General features: G+C 39.8%; 1 protein-coding gene across 1 annotated transcript in view; it reads left to right on the top strand.

Annotated features, from left to right (window-relative positions):
* Positions 1 to 14644, top strand: part of ankrd13c (ankyrin repeat domain 13C) — a 31488-nt gene extending 16844 nt beyond the window's left edge. Inside the window, exons 5-14 of the mRNA XM_018726841.2 lie at positions 3156 to 3241; positions 4368 to 4413; positions 5705 to 5771; positions 7014 to 7158; positions 7479 to 7610; positions 7866 to 8027; positions 12575 to 12654; positions 12840 to 12938; positions 13487 to 13587; positions 14121 to 14644. Coding sequence (XP_018582357.1) covers positions 3156 to 3241; positions 4368 to 4413; positions 5705 to 5771; positions 7014 to 7158; positions 7479 to 7610; positions 7866 to 8027; positions 12575 to 12654; positions 12840 to 12938; positions 13487 to 13587; positions 14121 to 14251 — 1049 coding nt within the window. The 3' untranslated portion in view covers positions 14252 to 14644. The remainder of the gene's footprint in view (positions 1 to 3155; positions 3242 to 4367; positions 4414 to 5704; positions 5772 to 7013; positions 7159 to 7478; positions 7611 to 7865; positions 8028 to 12574; positions 12655 to 12839; positions 12939 to 13486; positions 13588 to 14120) is intronic.
* The last annotated feature ends 1649 nt before the right edge of the window (positions 14645 to 16293 follow it).

Raw genomic sequence — 16293 nt, 5'->3', positions numbered from 1 at the left:
TAACAGCAGTACCCCTTAATTAGTTTTGCGTTCCTCCATCCGTCCACAGCACTGTCCAGGAAAGCCACTGACCACCTTGGCCTTCGTGGCAGGCTGAAGAGACTGGAGCTTGACCACCCTAACCCACTTTTCCGTCTGCAGCTTCTGCTCCCTGTCTTGTCGTTTTCACTCATTGCAGAAAAAGAAATAAGTGCTCGTAAATGCTCATTTTCACTGTCCTTCACCATGTTTCTGGGTAATTGCACTAAATAAACAAATTTGCAGAATGGTTATGGGCCTATCATATAAAATTGTCCAGAGTTTGTGTGTCAAGTGATGGTTTATTTCTGGAAATAGATTAAACACTACTTTTTAGACTGCAGGTTGTGCATAAGTTAGATGTGTCACCTTGCAGTCAAACTCATGTTCAAATTCTTCTCCTGCAGACATACCCTTGAGTAAGGCACATACCTTTAATTGATCCAGTAAGAATTACTCAGCGGTATAGATGGCTAAATCATTGCCTACTGCAGTTAATAAATTGCCCATTACAGGAATCTAATATCGTAAGTTGCTTTGGAGCAAAGTGTCCGCTGATTGAATAAATTAAATTTATACCTGCTTAGACCTTTTGTATGGCAACATACACAAAATTCAGATCTCTAAGGAGAAAAATAACCTTTTATTTCCAAGGCTGTGAATTGTGTCTATATATTGTATTTATACAACACAAAAAACTATAACACTCTTTAGGAATGAACAAACAAGTCTGATGCTATTGAAGACATTGTTTACATGGTGTAGTCAACAGATCAAATCTCTGCAGTCATCGCTGTAGGCAGTTATACCACTCGCTGCAAAGTCTGTATTTGAGGTAGTGCAGGGTGTGAAATGCTGTATCTCATTAAACGGTACGGTTCTCCGACAGCTGCTCACGTCTCCAGGTTTCACCGTGCACACGAGTGAACAGTAAAGATTGCACCTCCTCAAAATGTAAACCTTGCTGATTTTCGCTGCTGCATATTTCCTCCTTTTTAACCTCACAGGAGCTCTTTTTTTGCTAGTTACTACTCAGATGGGATCACACAACATGCCCTTACGTTAAAATTAAAAAAAATGGGCAGAATAAATATATATGTATATATAAATAAAAACATAGTTCAAAGCTGTTTTGTTTTTCTCTATTTATCACTCAGCCAGGATCAGATTTTCGGCAGGGACATTTGCATGGCATTTGGTCAGGACTGCATTCCGCTTTCCTTATCCAATACATGTGATAGTTGCAGCAGTGATGCCACACTGAGTAGCAAGTGACTGTCCATGGCAGGATGCACCCTCAGAGCTTCCTCCTGTTGCAGTACAGACACACCACTTGTCCTTGTGTCTCAGTGTGCAGTGTAATTCCCCCCCTCACGTGCACCTTCAACAGTCTGAGCAGCGAGTTCTTCACTGGTGTAGTTGAGCTGTTGCACACGTCGACAGGTTTGAACATGCCCATTCGTTCAGTTTGCCCATCAGTTAACCTGCGTTCCACTGCGGGGGTCCTTCTCAGGAACAGGCTGTTGTGGTCTTTGCTTCAGGAACACTCATGTTGCTTTAATTCCCCCCCCCCCCCACTGTTGTGCCATTTCTAACTTGTAAAGTCTGTAGTTTGTTGTACATTATCTGAAGATTTTACTTTTTTTTTTTTTTTTCCATTTAGCTGATGCTTCTCTCTGAAACGACTTTTTTACCCTTTCATACAGTTGGGTAATTTTACTAAAGCAATTTTATAGGGTAAGTACCTTGCTCAAGGATACTACAGCTGCTGGTAGGATTTGAGCCCATCACCAAGGTTCAAAGGCAGCAGCTTTAACCACTATGCGACCAGCTGTCCCATTTTATAACAGAAAAGTCAATTTTTTTTGTTAGTCATAAATCTAAGATTTACTGCATTTGTATTTCATAAGTGACAATACTTCTCTTAAATATTTATTTTCAACAAATAACCCTCAACTTGTCAGTCTTGTTTTAACCCTCTTGGTGGTTCATCTTGAAAAAGTTTTCCCTTTTACCCCCTAGAGAACATTTTCATCTCACGTTTTATAAAACAAGCTTCCAGCTCCAGGTATAGAAACAGCAAAATGAAGACTATTTGCGAGCGAGTGTTGTCCTGTACCCACAGACTTTCTGTCCTCAACAAGTGATGTGATGATATTGCCTGTGTTAATCTCCATCTGTTGCCTGCAGTTTTTATTCGGCTTCTACTTTTATGCACAAATTGAGGTTGGAATAAGAGTAGAAGATTAGAGAGGGTATGAAGTTAAGACAACGAAGGTTTAATGTCCAACTGTCTCATTCGTGCTTCTTTGTTGGTCTTTTTAGGATTTCGGTTCACTTGGGTTGCCTGTCATTTGAGGGAGATTGCAGTAAAACACTCGGAAGAACCATATCCCTTTCTCCGAGTTGGTTGACAGCCCTCTGGAGTTTTATACACGTTTGCAGTTGTTTAGATGTCCTTTCAAATGAATTGAACTCAGAACAGCAGCACAGGCAGGTCTTTAATACAGTTCAATGGCCACAGTCAGCTTTAAAACTGCATGTTTCACATCATTCATGCTCACTCTTGGCTTTGTGTTTTAATTGCATCCTATTGTAGAACATGGACTTGGTAGGGTCATTAATTTTCTTTGCAGTTTATTTTTTTTTTAAATGTGGTCTTCATGATGCACTGTCAGATTGCTGGAAAAAAGTTGCGTTTTTATGTTAATGAAGTGAAAATGAATGGTCAAAAATGCGACTGCACAATTTGTGATGTGCTTGTGTAATTGATATATAATTATACCTTTATTTTTTTTAAAAATGTCCTTTTTGAAATGTTCCCAGCATTATAGTAAAACACAAACAGACTTTTTGAAGTGTGAGGGGGTTTGTGTAACCCTCTGCTTTCTTGTTGCTGCCATCATTCTTAAACAGCTGTATGTCAAAGCTTCTGACACTGGTATAAATATGAAGTCTGAATTTGGTCTGTTCTTTATTTGCACAGAATTTGTTTGCAGTTTATTGGAAGAAATTTTAGTCTTTTTTTCCATAGATGAAGTAAAAAGCAATGCTGTGTGAAATATCTAGTTCCAAACCTGTCAGACCACATTTTTCTTCCTTCATAATTGACCGCTGTTTTTGTTTTCCACTCGTAGTCACAGCCCTGCTAAGGAAACTGAAGCAGCAGTCCAGAGAAAGCGTGGAAGACAAGAGACCTCGACTCCTGAAAGCTCTTAAAGAGGTGATGCACCCCGTTGCCACCATCACCGAGACTATCTGTACATCTGTCAGTCAAGAGCCGTTCTGTGTTGGCGTTTCAGCTGTGCTCCTGTGATAAGTGTCAAGTTCTCCTTCTAGCCCAAGTCGCAAAGACTTTGGTGTAGGAATTCTTGCCTGTTGGCATGTTCAGGTGGGGGTATGCACCTACTCGAGCAATGAACATCGGTGCATCACGTGGAGAATGACAAACTAGGTTTACTTAAGAATCACATGTCTGCAGCTATGTCTCTTTCTCTTAATGTAATGCACAAATTGTATTTTTGCTGAGAGGTATGTCGCTTTGGAGAATAAATGTAAATGTAGGTAGGTCCATCAACAGAGAGGCATACCTGCTTGGAAGAGGTCTTCCCAGATGGCCAATTGAGGCAACAGGTAGCAAAGTGGTAGAAGTACCATCTTGCAATCTGAGGACTTGAAGTCCAGTCCCTCTTCCTGCTCTAGTATACTTGAGTACTTACCAAGGTACTTACCCTGAATTGCTCCTATATAAATAATCCATCTGTAGAAATGGGTAAATGTAAGTCACTTTGTCAAAAAGCATTAGCTGAATAATGGACAAGAGCTGAAGGCCTGTTCTGTTGGCCGAGTACCTGCCCTGCCCACATTCTTATTGGCTGCTGTATCAACAATGTAGTCGATCCTTGGGAGGGACAAGAGATACCCAACACACAAATTCACCATGCCAGTAATGAATGAGCACGAAAACAATTTTTTAAAAATATTCCTCTTTGAATCATGAGTGTGAAGCCGTTCTCAAAGGCTGTTTCCAGGAGGATTTGGATCTTCTATAAGATACGCTGAAGGATTATCACGCTTACAGTTTGTACTAGAGTACAAAGTACTGTTCATCTCTGGGCGCTCTCAGGTGTTACCAAAGCATTGTATTTAATAAGTCAGGATGAGTGTGAACTCAGCAGTTGAATCCTGCATCCCCCATTTATCCATAATACCTCCAGATCAGAACAACATGACACATAATAAAGCAACATCATTTCATTAACATCTATATATTCACCCATTTTACAGGCCTGGAATGATTTTTCGGCTTATACCGCTGTCACTAAACTAATTGAATGTTTATTTTTCAGTTGGGAGATTTTTACTTGGAGCTCCACTGGGACTTTCAAAGCTGGGGTGAGTTCTAAGCTCAATCGATAAATATAGATATAATTTGAGATTGTGAAGGACTTTCACTTTCATCCTTCTTAGCTTCTCACAGCTAAAGACTTTTAATGAATGGAATACAGTTTACCTAGAAATATTTCACAGAACAAAGCCTTTAGGCCCTCAAGTGTCAAATTGTGACAATTGAGGTCATTAAGTTTTCTAAAGACTTTTACTGTCCATTTTATACAGTTGCTTAGTTTTAAGATGGAAATGAATGAATAAATGTCGGTGAACTGTTTTATGAATCTTTAATAAAGAAGCAGAAAATATAACTCCAAACAGGAGTTGCAGTGATAAACTTCAGTTTTATTGCATCTCGGCAAATTCTCGTTTTCTGTGCCGTAAACAAATTTTGCAGTGATACTTTGTATGTAGAAACCTTCAACACTGAAAGTTGACGTTCACTCTTGAAAGTCTTAACAGGGACTAGTAGTGAAGTGAGCTCAAAAATTCACTTATTTTATGCTCATTGAGCTGTTCAGGAAAAGTTTTCTAAAGGCTATAGCATTAACATATGGAAACATTGTTCAATGTATGAAAATTACTAATCCATGTAGTCTCCATCATATCCCACCAAAGGTACAGAGTTACAGGAGAAAGGGTGGCAGAAGGCGGCCAGTAATACAGTAACGATACAGAGCTGCAGCACCTTTGAGTACAAGGCAGCAGTGTGTGTACAATATGTTCCTTTAAAAAGGTTCTACTGTATTATTGATTCTTTTAGGGTAAAGAGGAAGTCACTAGGCAGCTGGGGTTTTTTTTTTTTTTTTGTGCAGTGCTCCAACAAACTGTTTTGTCCACGATTGAGAAGTGCTCCATCATGTGGTTGCTTAAAGAGGTTCTTTGTTTTTGTTTTTAACATTGGCGGTGCTGAACATTTTCTCTTTTCATATGATAAACATTTAGTTTTGTAATTATTTATTCATTGTCTAGTGGTATTTTGCGGAAGCTCCTGTATTTCTGAAGAATCCTAATTTGATTGTTTTGAAAAGAGGAGAAATTTTCATGTGTGTTACAAATGAAAATGTTATTTACAGCTAAATAACTTGACAATTTTAAAAGTACATATTAATCATTTACAGACATGATGATTGAAAATCAAGTCCTTTGAAGCTGGGAAAATACAGTATGAATATTTCTGTGTAAGGGAAAATGTTGGTGTACTGCTGTCGAACACATAAATGTGCAAGTAATATTTTTCAACATTCAAGCATTAACTAACCTAGCTTTCATTTTCATATTTATCTTCCTGTTGTAGTGCCTTTGCTTTCCCGAATTCTGCCTTCTGATGCATGTAAGATCTACAAACAGGGGATCAACATCAGGTGGGTTTTTCCTGGATCCTTGTTTACTTTCCCATTAATTTCCACCTTCCCCAGTTTTGCCCTTGAGGGAAATGTGGGTAGTAGATTGGTGCTGAAGTTGAGTGGGACCTCCCATTTTTTGTATCTTATTTATTTAACGGTGTTGTGCTTAAACATCGTTGCAGGTGTTTACTCTGAACTTGAACTTTTTGAAGACCTTGGGGAACAGGAAGTAGCAGGAAGAATGCAATATTGAGGGGAGGGTGGGGGGGCAGTAATTTCAGTAACATATTGGGAGACTTTGTGCAGGATTTGTGCTTGTGCACCTGGCCCTTTGCTGCCTGCCAGGATATGTGCTCTGGTCGCAGCTGATGGGGTTTGGTTCCAACGTAGGTATTGTCTTGTTTTGCCAACGCATTGGTTCATAGACCCTTGCAATGTTGCTTCTGTATGCAGTGATGTATTTTACCAGAGCAGTTCAGCTTAAGTATGTTGCTGAAGAGTATGTTAAGCTCCATGCTACCTGTGCGTATCAATGGTAATTATAGTCCGATTGTTACTAATCAAATGTCTTGAAATATTAAGTCTCTGCCAGTGTTAAACTGCCAAATTCTATTGTTTCCATTGTTTAAGATCCTTTTATTCCCTTGTACATTTATGTAAATGCACTCGCAACCACATTAGGGATCTAGTGCTGTGAAAACATGAGCTACAGCACTTTCCATCCATACTCCTAAAGCATAGGCTTCAGCTTTGCAGATGTTTAAAAAAAGACACAAAATTAATTTACATTCCATACTTCATGAACTGCCTCAGTTCTTTGAAGCTGCAAGCAAAGATGCATATTTAAGCTGTAGCTGTGTAACAGTCGGACGTAGGACTATCTCTCTTCTGAGTTGTAGTTTCTGTGCCTTATTGGAAATTCTGCAGGGCTCTTCTCTCTCTGCTTTCTTGTTCATTACTGCTGAGCATCAGAGACACTAGGCTAGGAAATGGTGGCCTGAATTATTTAATGCTTATACCAGTTGTATACTGGCTTTGAGTGTTCAGCTCAGTGTGTTTTAGAGTGGCACTAATTTATTTTTTTTTTTAATACCTGAGTGAGTGTGCAGCCCCCATTGACAAATGCATACGGCCAGATGTATGTAAACCAAACATCTTTTGAGAGAAATGGGTGTCAGTGGGTGAATCAGAGTTGCTGCATCAGTTTGCTTTGAGAAGTGATATTCTTTCCATGCTGCAAGGTCTCATTGTCTCCTCCAGGCTGGACACCACACTTTTAGACTTCACAGACATGAAGTGCCAGCGTGGGGACCTCAGTTTCATCTTCAATGGAGACGCTGCACCCTCCGAGTCCTTTGTGGTCCTTGATAATGAGCAGAAGGTCTATCAGAGAATACACCATGAGGTTAGAGCATGGGGGATACATCACAAGTTATTTTACACTCTGAATCCTGAAAGAAGTCCGTCTTCCTTCAGGACCCATTGGTCATGGATTATGAGAACTGTTTTGTTTCAAACCAGTAGGAAATTTACATGGATCTGCTGCCATTATTTACTATAATTTAAATTCATAGTGTCCTCTTAAGGTAAAACTACACTGTGACCACTAAACAAATAAGGTATTATTGCATTAATATATCTGGTTGCTTTCAAAGAATTATGTAGCTTGTGATATTTGCCGTTTTGGTCCCTTTCTGCATGCTAATTTGGTCAATTTTGTTTCAGGAATCTGAGATGGAGACAGAAGAAGAGGTGGACATTTTGATGAGCAGTGATATTTATTCAGCAACCCTCTCCACCAAATCAATAACCTTTTCCCGAGCCCAAACCGGCTGGCTCTTTAGAGAGGACAAGACGGTGCGTTGTTTTCATTCCATCTTTATACAGTTCTATCCTAACTGTAAACATCTTCAGAAGTACTTCATCTTTTTTCCCCAGGTTTCAAAAGTAGTTTTTGTGGGTGCACAATATTGATGTCTGTGATTTAATGAAAGACATATCTTTGGTCCCTCCTGGGGGCTGCACATTCATAAATCAATAGAGTTTAGCCCAGATCTGTTTTGTCAGCTGCTTGATGTAATAAAGGTCTTGTTGTTCCCTTTGTCACTGTAGGAGAGAGTAGGGAACTTCCTTGCAGATTTCTACTCTGTTAACGGTCTAGTGCTGGAGTCCAGGAAGCGGCGGGAGCACCTGAGTGAAGAGGACATCCTGAGGAACAAGGCCATCATGGAAAGCCTAAGCAAAGGGGGGAACCTCATTGAGCAAAATTTTGAGGTGAGCCTCAGTTTTCAATGCCCTTAATCTTGTTTTTATACTAATATGTCAGTACCCCTTTAACCGGTCCCTGTGAAAATCTGATGGTTATTGGCCAACGCACATGGCAAACCAGTCATCAGCAAAGCAATGGGAAAAAAACTATGAAGTGTGCCCCATCCCATAATTAATTCCATAAAATCCCTGTTAGGCAAAAGTCTGTTTTAAGCAGATCAAATTACCATTATTTTTTTTTTTGCGAGAGAGGAATAATTGATTCCCAAATGAAAAAATTAAGCAAATGCCAAAATGAAAGGTATTTTTACACATGAAAGTAAAATCAGTGCATTTTTCAATAATTATTCCCAGTTTACCATTTAATAATGTGGATACCTCCATTATAAATTACTGCTTGTCCACTGCAGGGTTGCAGTGGTTCAGTCTACCTTGCGAGCACAGTGTTAGACACAGCATGTTTGACAGCCATTGTGATAATGTGGCTTATTCTTTAATGTATAATAATAAAAGTTCCAAAGAACGCTTTCATAGTAACACTGCAAAGCACACAGGCACTGTGCTGTTCGAGTCACTATTTAGTTTTACAAACAAATGTTTCACTGTCTTTTCATTTCATCACAAGATGAAGGCTTTATTTACACCGGTGTGAGAGTGCTGGTTTTTGTAAACCTGTTTATATGATTGTGGAGCATAACCATAAAAGCAGAACACTAGGAGCGAAGAGAGACACTGTCCTCATCACCCTTTATTTAAACCGTCCCCTGGCAGTAAGTCTGTGTGCATCCCTGACAGATAGAACCCACTCCTCATCTCTGTGTCCTCTGTCTCACTGCTGTCCCTCCCCAGTTGCCATTTCTGTAAATGCCATGAATAAAACACACGTTTCATACGCAACTTGCCTCAATCCTCAGCCCTCCTCCCAGAAAAAAACATATTGTCAAAATGATTTCGGATACATGTGTATAGTTTATTTCTATAAGGATTCCAAAGACCTCAGTTTGAATTCCACCTTCTGTTGTAGTGCCTTTTAGTAAAGTACTTTGCCTGAATTGATGCAGTAAAAATGTCCATGCTATCCAAATTGGTAAATAATTATAAGTAAATGAATTAATAATGATGGATCTGCTCCTTCAGCTGTGATGTTTGACATTAATTGATGCTTGTGATTGGTTGAAATTGTCAGTGTGATAGGACATTGTCCCGTGTTGCCTTACACTAGGCATACCCTTCTGTACATAGTTAAATGACTTTATTGTATTCTGTAGTTTCCTTAAATGTTCCTGTGACTGCTCTGAATTTATACGCGGAGACCGGCGTTTTGTCGGGAATCACATTTGTGGGGTTGACTGCACTTAGGTGGTTCTGCTGTTTGTAGCATCTTTGTCAAGATGGCAGAACACATTTATGGAAAAAGAATGACACTGAAATGTGCAAGAAGGCCATTTTACAGAATTTATAGGTCAGTTATATGACAGAACAGTATATATTCTTAAGTCGTCATTGTGAGGTTTCATTATACGGGACCCCATTATGTGACGAATGAGTGTATTTGGAAGAGCACAAATAGAAACCTTTCCTCTGTCCCAGTTTCCCAGTATGCATCTAGGCCTGCACCGTGAACACAAATGAGGGTGAATCAGCCATAGCAACAGCTGAGACTGTTTTGAGGAGAACAACAGACTGTTGCTGGCACATTGAGTCCCTGTCACATGTGGTTTTTAAACATTTGTTGTATTTTTGTGGTAAGATGTCCATAGATACAAAGTCTTTGCACTGCCATTTGCAGCGTTCCGCAAAAATCAGTGTATCAATGGAGAGTGACATGTACAAATGTCCAGCGATGCAGCACAGCCTTTAGCGATGCGACGCATTTTAGCAGTGTGCTAATGAAGTTGAGCTCAGGTTAGTCCTGACATCATCGCATTGAGGTATCCCTTTAGGAACTGTACGCTCCAGAAAGCCTGGTCAAAAAAGAGCTTGTGACAATAAGGAATATGATTTTTAAATAACGCTTTGTAGATGGTGCTCTGTTTTTCAATGTTGCCATAGTCTAACTTCCCTCTTCGTGTTAAATATTTGTTGCGTTTCTTCACTAGCCAGACTTGTTCATCAATAACTGTGTCAGATCATTACTTTTTGGGAATTGTGTGCCCTTGGGCTGAATCTTTTAGGTCCAAAAGAGGTGCTAACAGGTGGTTCTATAGAATCCCCATCACTTCTGCGTATTGTCTGAAGGTCCTGCTTGGGTTCGTTTCTGGAACATGACCGGACTCCACCGGCCAAAATGTGACTTTCCGTCTGTGGAACTGTAGCCCGGGTTCCGTCTTTCTCTAATCTTTTTCTCAATCGCAGATCTGTCTGAGCCCAGACATCCCCTGCTGCAGGACACTACACGCCAGTTATATAAAAAGTCATCTTTTGCATAGTTTACCTGCCACTAGTTTCATGTTGGTCCCCACCCTCTCTTTTTCCCTGGCTTGTGACTTGTGGCTGTAATGAAAGAGATTCCTCATTGCCTGCTTGGAATGTTTTTATTTGTGTATTGAGCTCAATGTGCCAGGTGTAGCACTCCCTGCAGGCTTGTAAGGTGCATCATACATACAAGGCTCCTCAGCTCCCATGGCCCTGTGAGCCCAGCTTGCTGAAGTGTCTACATCAGTGTGTGTACAACTACAGGCTGCCTCATCCTCTTCAGACATATAGAATGGGTTTAGCAGAGCGGGTGCACTTTAACCATGTTGTTTGCTTATACTGCTGCTCTGTAAAATAGTCCCCCTCGAAAGTGTTACTAGAAGTGTTTCCTCAGTCTGTATTCAGCAGTTAGCTTTTTTTTGCACTTGACAGTGCAGGCTCTGTATCACTGATGTTACTCATAATGATGGACTTGTGCACCCACAGCTAATATCTGTGTGAAGTTTTCACAGGTTGTGGGAAAGTGGAAACCTGGGTCTTCACACTCATGTGTTGAGTGTTTTTCTGTTGAAGCGGATCAGAAGGTCATTATTTTGCCTGTTAACACAGTAAGGGGATGTCTGGGTTTGAACTGGGTTTCACCATGAGCCCAAACTATTGATTCAGTGGATGAAAATTAAATCCCTGCTGCTGCGAAACGGGGCGCAGACGGGCAGTGGCATACCAGGCGACCATAAGGCCGAGGCTCTGTGTACTCTATCCCGTCACAACATAGCTAACAGGGACCACAGAGACAAGACGGGAATCGCCCAGAAGCACACGGTCTGCCCCACAAGCCCAGCGCAACTGGGGTGACAGGCGGCACTGACACCAGCCTAAAATCACACAGAAGCAGCATTTCTACAAACGTAAGACAAGTTTCAGATCTCTGGTTACAACTAATACAATATGTTGACTTGATGTTTAAATCTATTTACAAGAACGCTGGTCCTCATTGCCGTTAACGTTCCTCAAGTCATACTAAAATATTGATTTTAGGCAAGTGTTGAATTATTTAGGAGCCTTTTGGATGGCCCGTGGTCTCATTTACTGGCTATAGCGGCAATCGTATGAATTACATTAGATTTGAAGAACGTGGAGAGTCGCTGTTAAGCGCAGGTCTGCTTTGACGTCAGAACGTGCACAAGATTACATGAATTGTTTTACCGGGGTGTTTCGGAAGAACAGAGGACAAAGTGAAACGGGAGGAGAGCGGATGGATGAGGGATGTGACGAAGACCAGGTGGAGTCGACAAATAAAATGCGCTCAAATGCTTGGACGGGGTCGAGTACGAGAGGAGTCTCCGCCAAACCCGTCGTCTTGACTTCAGCTCGGTTTGCCTCGACATTTCCAAGACCTGCGTGTGTGGGACCGGTCCCATTACATTACGTGATGTTGGAAAGGAGAGTGAAAACAGCCAGTTGTTTGTAATAAGTTTATCCCTTTAGTGCTGTGAACTGTGCTTGGTTGTACAGGCTATTAAGCAGTATATTCAACCTCAACTGAAAATCAAACAGCCGTGTCCAATTGGTGCTACACTGGGACACATTCGCAAAGCCTTTGTTTTGGTTCTCAATCAGACTGGGCCTTGGGGTAATTCCTCTTTAATTTGCTAGCCTAAATCTTGTTTGATTGTAAATCAAATGAGAGAAGAAAAAAAAAAAAAAAAAAAACTGCATAGAAGTATACTACAAAGAAATGGAAAAGCTCCAGAAAACTTGATTCTTTTTGAAACACTTTTAGTGCTCTAGGAAGAACTAAATCTGATGACACAAAGCTTGAGTCCTTGTATTAGACTTGCTTATATTTAAGAGTAGTGCTCTTGACTTAACTATTTATACATTAACTTTTAAGGGAGGCTGTTTATTTTGCCTTCTGCTTGGCAGTAAATAATCAAATGTCTGTGCGGTATACAGTATTGGAAGATGTGGTCTTATGTAAGGTGAAATTAATGACATCTGGATGCTAACAGGAAGCAGGAGGAAAGCAGCTCAGGTTGTCTGTGCATCTAGCCGGGCCTCCCAGTATAAACAAGCCACAGCATGATCCTAATCGAAATCGTATTTTCTGGTGACCTCAACACTTTCTCTCCGCTCAGCCGGTGAGGCGACAGTCTCTTACAGCACCTTCACCCAACACCATCTCCTGGGAAGAGTACATCAATGCAGAAAACGGCAAGTATGTATAATCAGAAGGCCTTTGGATTGCTCTCTTGATGCAGTATTCTTTTTCTACTTGTAAACGTCTTGCATATACCTATGCTTTGGAATAAAGACATTTTTCTTACTGTTTGACATGTGCTCCAGTTGACCAACCTTCTCTGGAACATTTGTATGAGATGTGAACTTTCCTCTCTGTTCAAGGGCTCCCCATCTAGGGCGGGAGCTGGTATGCAAAGAAAGCAAGAAAAGCTTCAAAGCAACTGTGGCCATGAGCCAAGACTTTCCTCTTGGCATTGAGTCGTAAGTGTTTCTGCCCTTTCTGCAGCTCAGCATTGAAGTGCTCGATTTCTTCTTCTAATTCTAACGTGACCACAGCAGCCAATGACAGCTTGGCACCCAGAGCACAGAACTAAGAAGGCAAACTTAGAACATCTGACATGTAAACCATATATGTCTAAAGGTGAACGTTTTTGTAGTTCTTCTGATAGTGCTACTGTCAGTTTTCCCCGAGAGCCAGCGTACCTTCTTTTGTGATAGTAATTCTGTTTTCAGCAGCTAAAGGTAAATTTTATTTAGCGTATATATTTTGCTATAGCTGATGGTCCAAGCCTACACCAGTACTGCTCAATAAAGTATATTATTTAAAAACTCGATAAAGCCTCTAATTGCTAGATTTTATTCATTAATGGTTATTCTGATTATTGTCATGAGAATTTTAGCATTAAGTGTTTGTTTGTCTGGATGATTATACGAAATAGCAGTATACAACGATGGCCAAAGTTTGTGGCTGTGTCCTTTGGTACAGAAAATGTTGTATTTTGTTGTAACAGTGTTCTGCCTGTTTTCAGGTTATTAAATGTGTTAGAAGTCATTGCACCCTTCAAGCACTTCAACAAACTCAGAGAATTTGTTCAGATGAAACTCCCGCCTGGTTTTCCGGTCAAGTTAGGTAAGTCTGTTGGGCCCATGTAGTTTTGTTACATGCCTTATATACGTGCTGAGAGGATAGTACTTTTCAGCCATGAGTTTGTACCGCGCTTACTATATTTTACAGTGTATATACATGGACAGACCCAGTTAACAAATATTTAAATACTGTCACGTTGCACATTTGCCTTCAGCTAGAAACACCATTAAATGAAGGGGTCAAAGTGTCACAAATGGAGTACTTATTGAAACACAAGGATGTCTGTCATTTTACAGCCAATAGTATGGTTTTAATGTTCCAAATTCTAAATGGAAAGTATCTTTACAGAAGTGATAAGGCAGTTAAGTTTGGACTGTATTGTGAGTTTAGTGACAGTTTTATCCCTTTCAGCTGACATTAGCTGTGACTGTGTGGTCATGAATAGTCTTTAGTGATTCATTGTTTTAATATATAATAGTGGGAATTTTATGTTCACTAATCAATTGTTTCTTGTTTCTAAAATGGAATGCTGATTTTGTGCCTTTTAACTCGTGATTCGTCTCCCTTCTGTGTAGATATCCCCGTGTTTCCAACTATCACAGCAACTGTGACATTTCAGGAGTTTCGCTACGATGAATTTGAAGAGTCCATTTTCACCATCCCTAATGACTACAAGGAGGACCCGAGCCGCTTCCCAGACCTTTAACTTTCTTCTGAGTAGCATCTGGGGCCTCCCGTTCAAAAGTATGGAACTGTACACAGAGGCAGCCATCGGTAGGCCATTGGGATAAGCAAAATGCTCTTAGTGATGTTCATAAAGGGATTGTGCTGAAATGACCTGGACTGTGGCACTGAATTTGTGTAAGATTTCTTACATGGTAAAGAATACTATGTCTGTCTGGCTTTTAAGGTTATATGTACTTGGGAGCTTGAAGAAGCTTCTTCGAGTTTGTGACACATGCACTACTTAAAGTAAGCACTTTTCTGTGCCAGTTTTTACTCTTTGGTACGTACTTTCAGAAAAGTTAGACATACGATCATTGAAAAAATTTCACGTCTTGACAATACTCAACAGGTGTGCGTGTGCGCATTAGTGCGCTTGCGTGTGTGTAAAAAATAAATATATATGTGTTAATTAACAATTCAAGTAACAGAACCAGACAGTTGTACACTTCAAGGTAGAAAGTTGTTTCTTAGATAATTAGGGAAGAATAGCAAGACCTAAGAACAGTGTAAACTGACATTTTTACAATCTTACCTGTTTTTTTTTTTTTTTTTCTTTTTCCAACATGCAAGGTGTAAATACCTTGTTTCAGTTTTGATAAGTGTCTTCAATTTTTGACATTTTTCATTCTGTGTCTGAGGTAGAGGTGGAGATCCTCCTGCCTTTTTTTTTTTTTTTTTTTTTTTTTTTTTTTTTGTTTTGTTTTTGGAAAAGATGGACTAGCAGATGTTATTTCTGCAAAGAAATGTATGTGAGTATGATAACTGAAAGTGGTGGTATTACTGTGGTGGCCAGTCGATGTTTTGTGCATAGTGTGCTCATCCATTGTCACGTCTGTGCATCGTTGGGAATGGTTTGGACAAGCACGCTGTTAACGTGTACACTAGTGTGTCCTTTTTTCTTCTAGAAGGAATCACACAGTTTGCAGGAAGCCCTTAAACTGCAACAGAAACCCCAGCTTACAGATAACAGGTACCGTGCAAAAGGAAAGTTCACCAACTTTGAGAATTTGACAGGTCTTCACTATTGCAGTCATGAGGTTAGGTACTCTAAATGTTTTCAACAAAGTGCTCTTCACTGTATTAATGAATGGATTTTGATAAGAGTCACATACATGAGGCTGTAGTGGAGCAACCTGGTTATAGGCCTTGGAAAGCTAGAGCCCTGTGCACTTGGGTATTATTGTAGTGGCTATTTTCCCTTTTTTCTTTGCTTGATGGGTGCATTAACTGCAAGCTCTTTTCATGCCATAACTTTTTATAACATTAAGCTGCAACTTTAATTGCAGAAAGGAGGCTCAGTTTAGAGGATTGTAAGATTACCAATTAGCTCCTCAGGAAAAGGCACCGTGGTTTTGATATTAATTTATTTTTGCTGTGTGCTTTGACAACTTGAACAAAAACTTGTCTTGATAAGTAAAGCACCAGCGGTTTCCATTTCTTGCCCTTCATAATGTTATGCACATTTTTGATGTTAAAATGCATGCTATGGTGATTCTATTGCAGTTGTTTGTTGACTACCAATATGACCAGGAATATCTTAAATGGTACCATTATATGCTTCCATGCCTCACTACTGGATAGTGTAGGTATTTTCTCAAACTGAAATGTTCGGTTTCATTTTTTAAATACGAAGTATCCTTGTGATTTTTAAGTTGGTCTTATATGTCTGGTGTTCAGTCATTTTTCCTTAACCATTGCTTGAGCTTTTAGGTCCTAATATATACACTTTCATGTATACTGGCATCTACATAAAGATTGTACAGCAAGAACATTGTATAAGCCTGACACTATTTTCATATGAAAATGTACTAAATAAAATATCAACGTCAAGGTGTTTTATTTAGTCTTTGCGTTAAACGTAACATTTCCAATTTAAATGATGTTTTGGAGGGGCAGTCATAAGTATGTTGCTACTACTATTCTGTTTACTCTCTTTAAATGTGTTAAGTGCTACTGAATTAGGTAGAACATAATTAGATCTGGATTTTTGTTCTGGTCAGTTGTAGTCAAGCACAATTTTGA

This window comes from Scleropages formosus, chromosome 9 (assembly GCF_900964775.1).
Source record: "Scleropages formosus chromosome 9, fSclFor1.1, whole genome shotgun sequence".
Lineage (NCBI taxonomy): Eukaryota > Metazoa > Chordata > Actinopteri > Osteoglossiformes > Osteoglossidae > Scleropages > Scleropages formosus.
The sequence above is the reverse complement of the archived record's forward strand: the minus strand, read 5'-3'. Positions and strand labels throughout refer to the sequence as shown.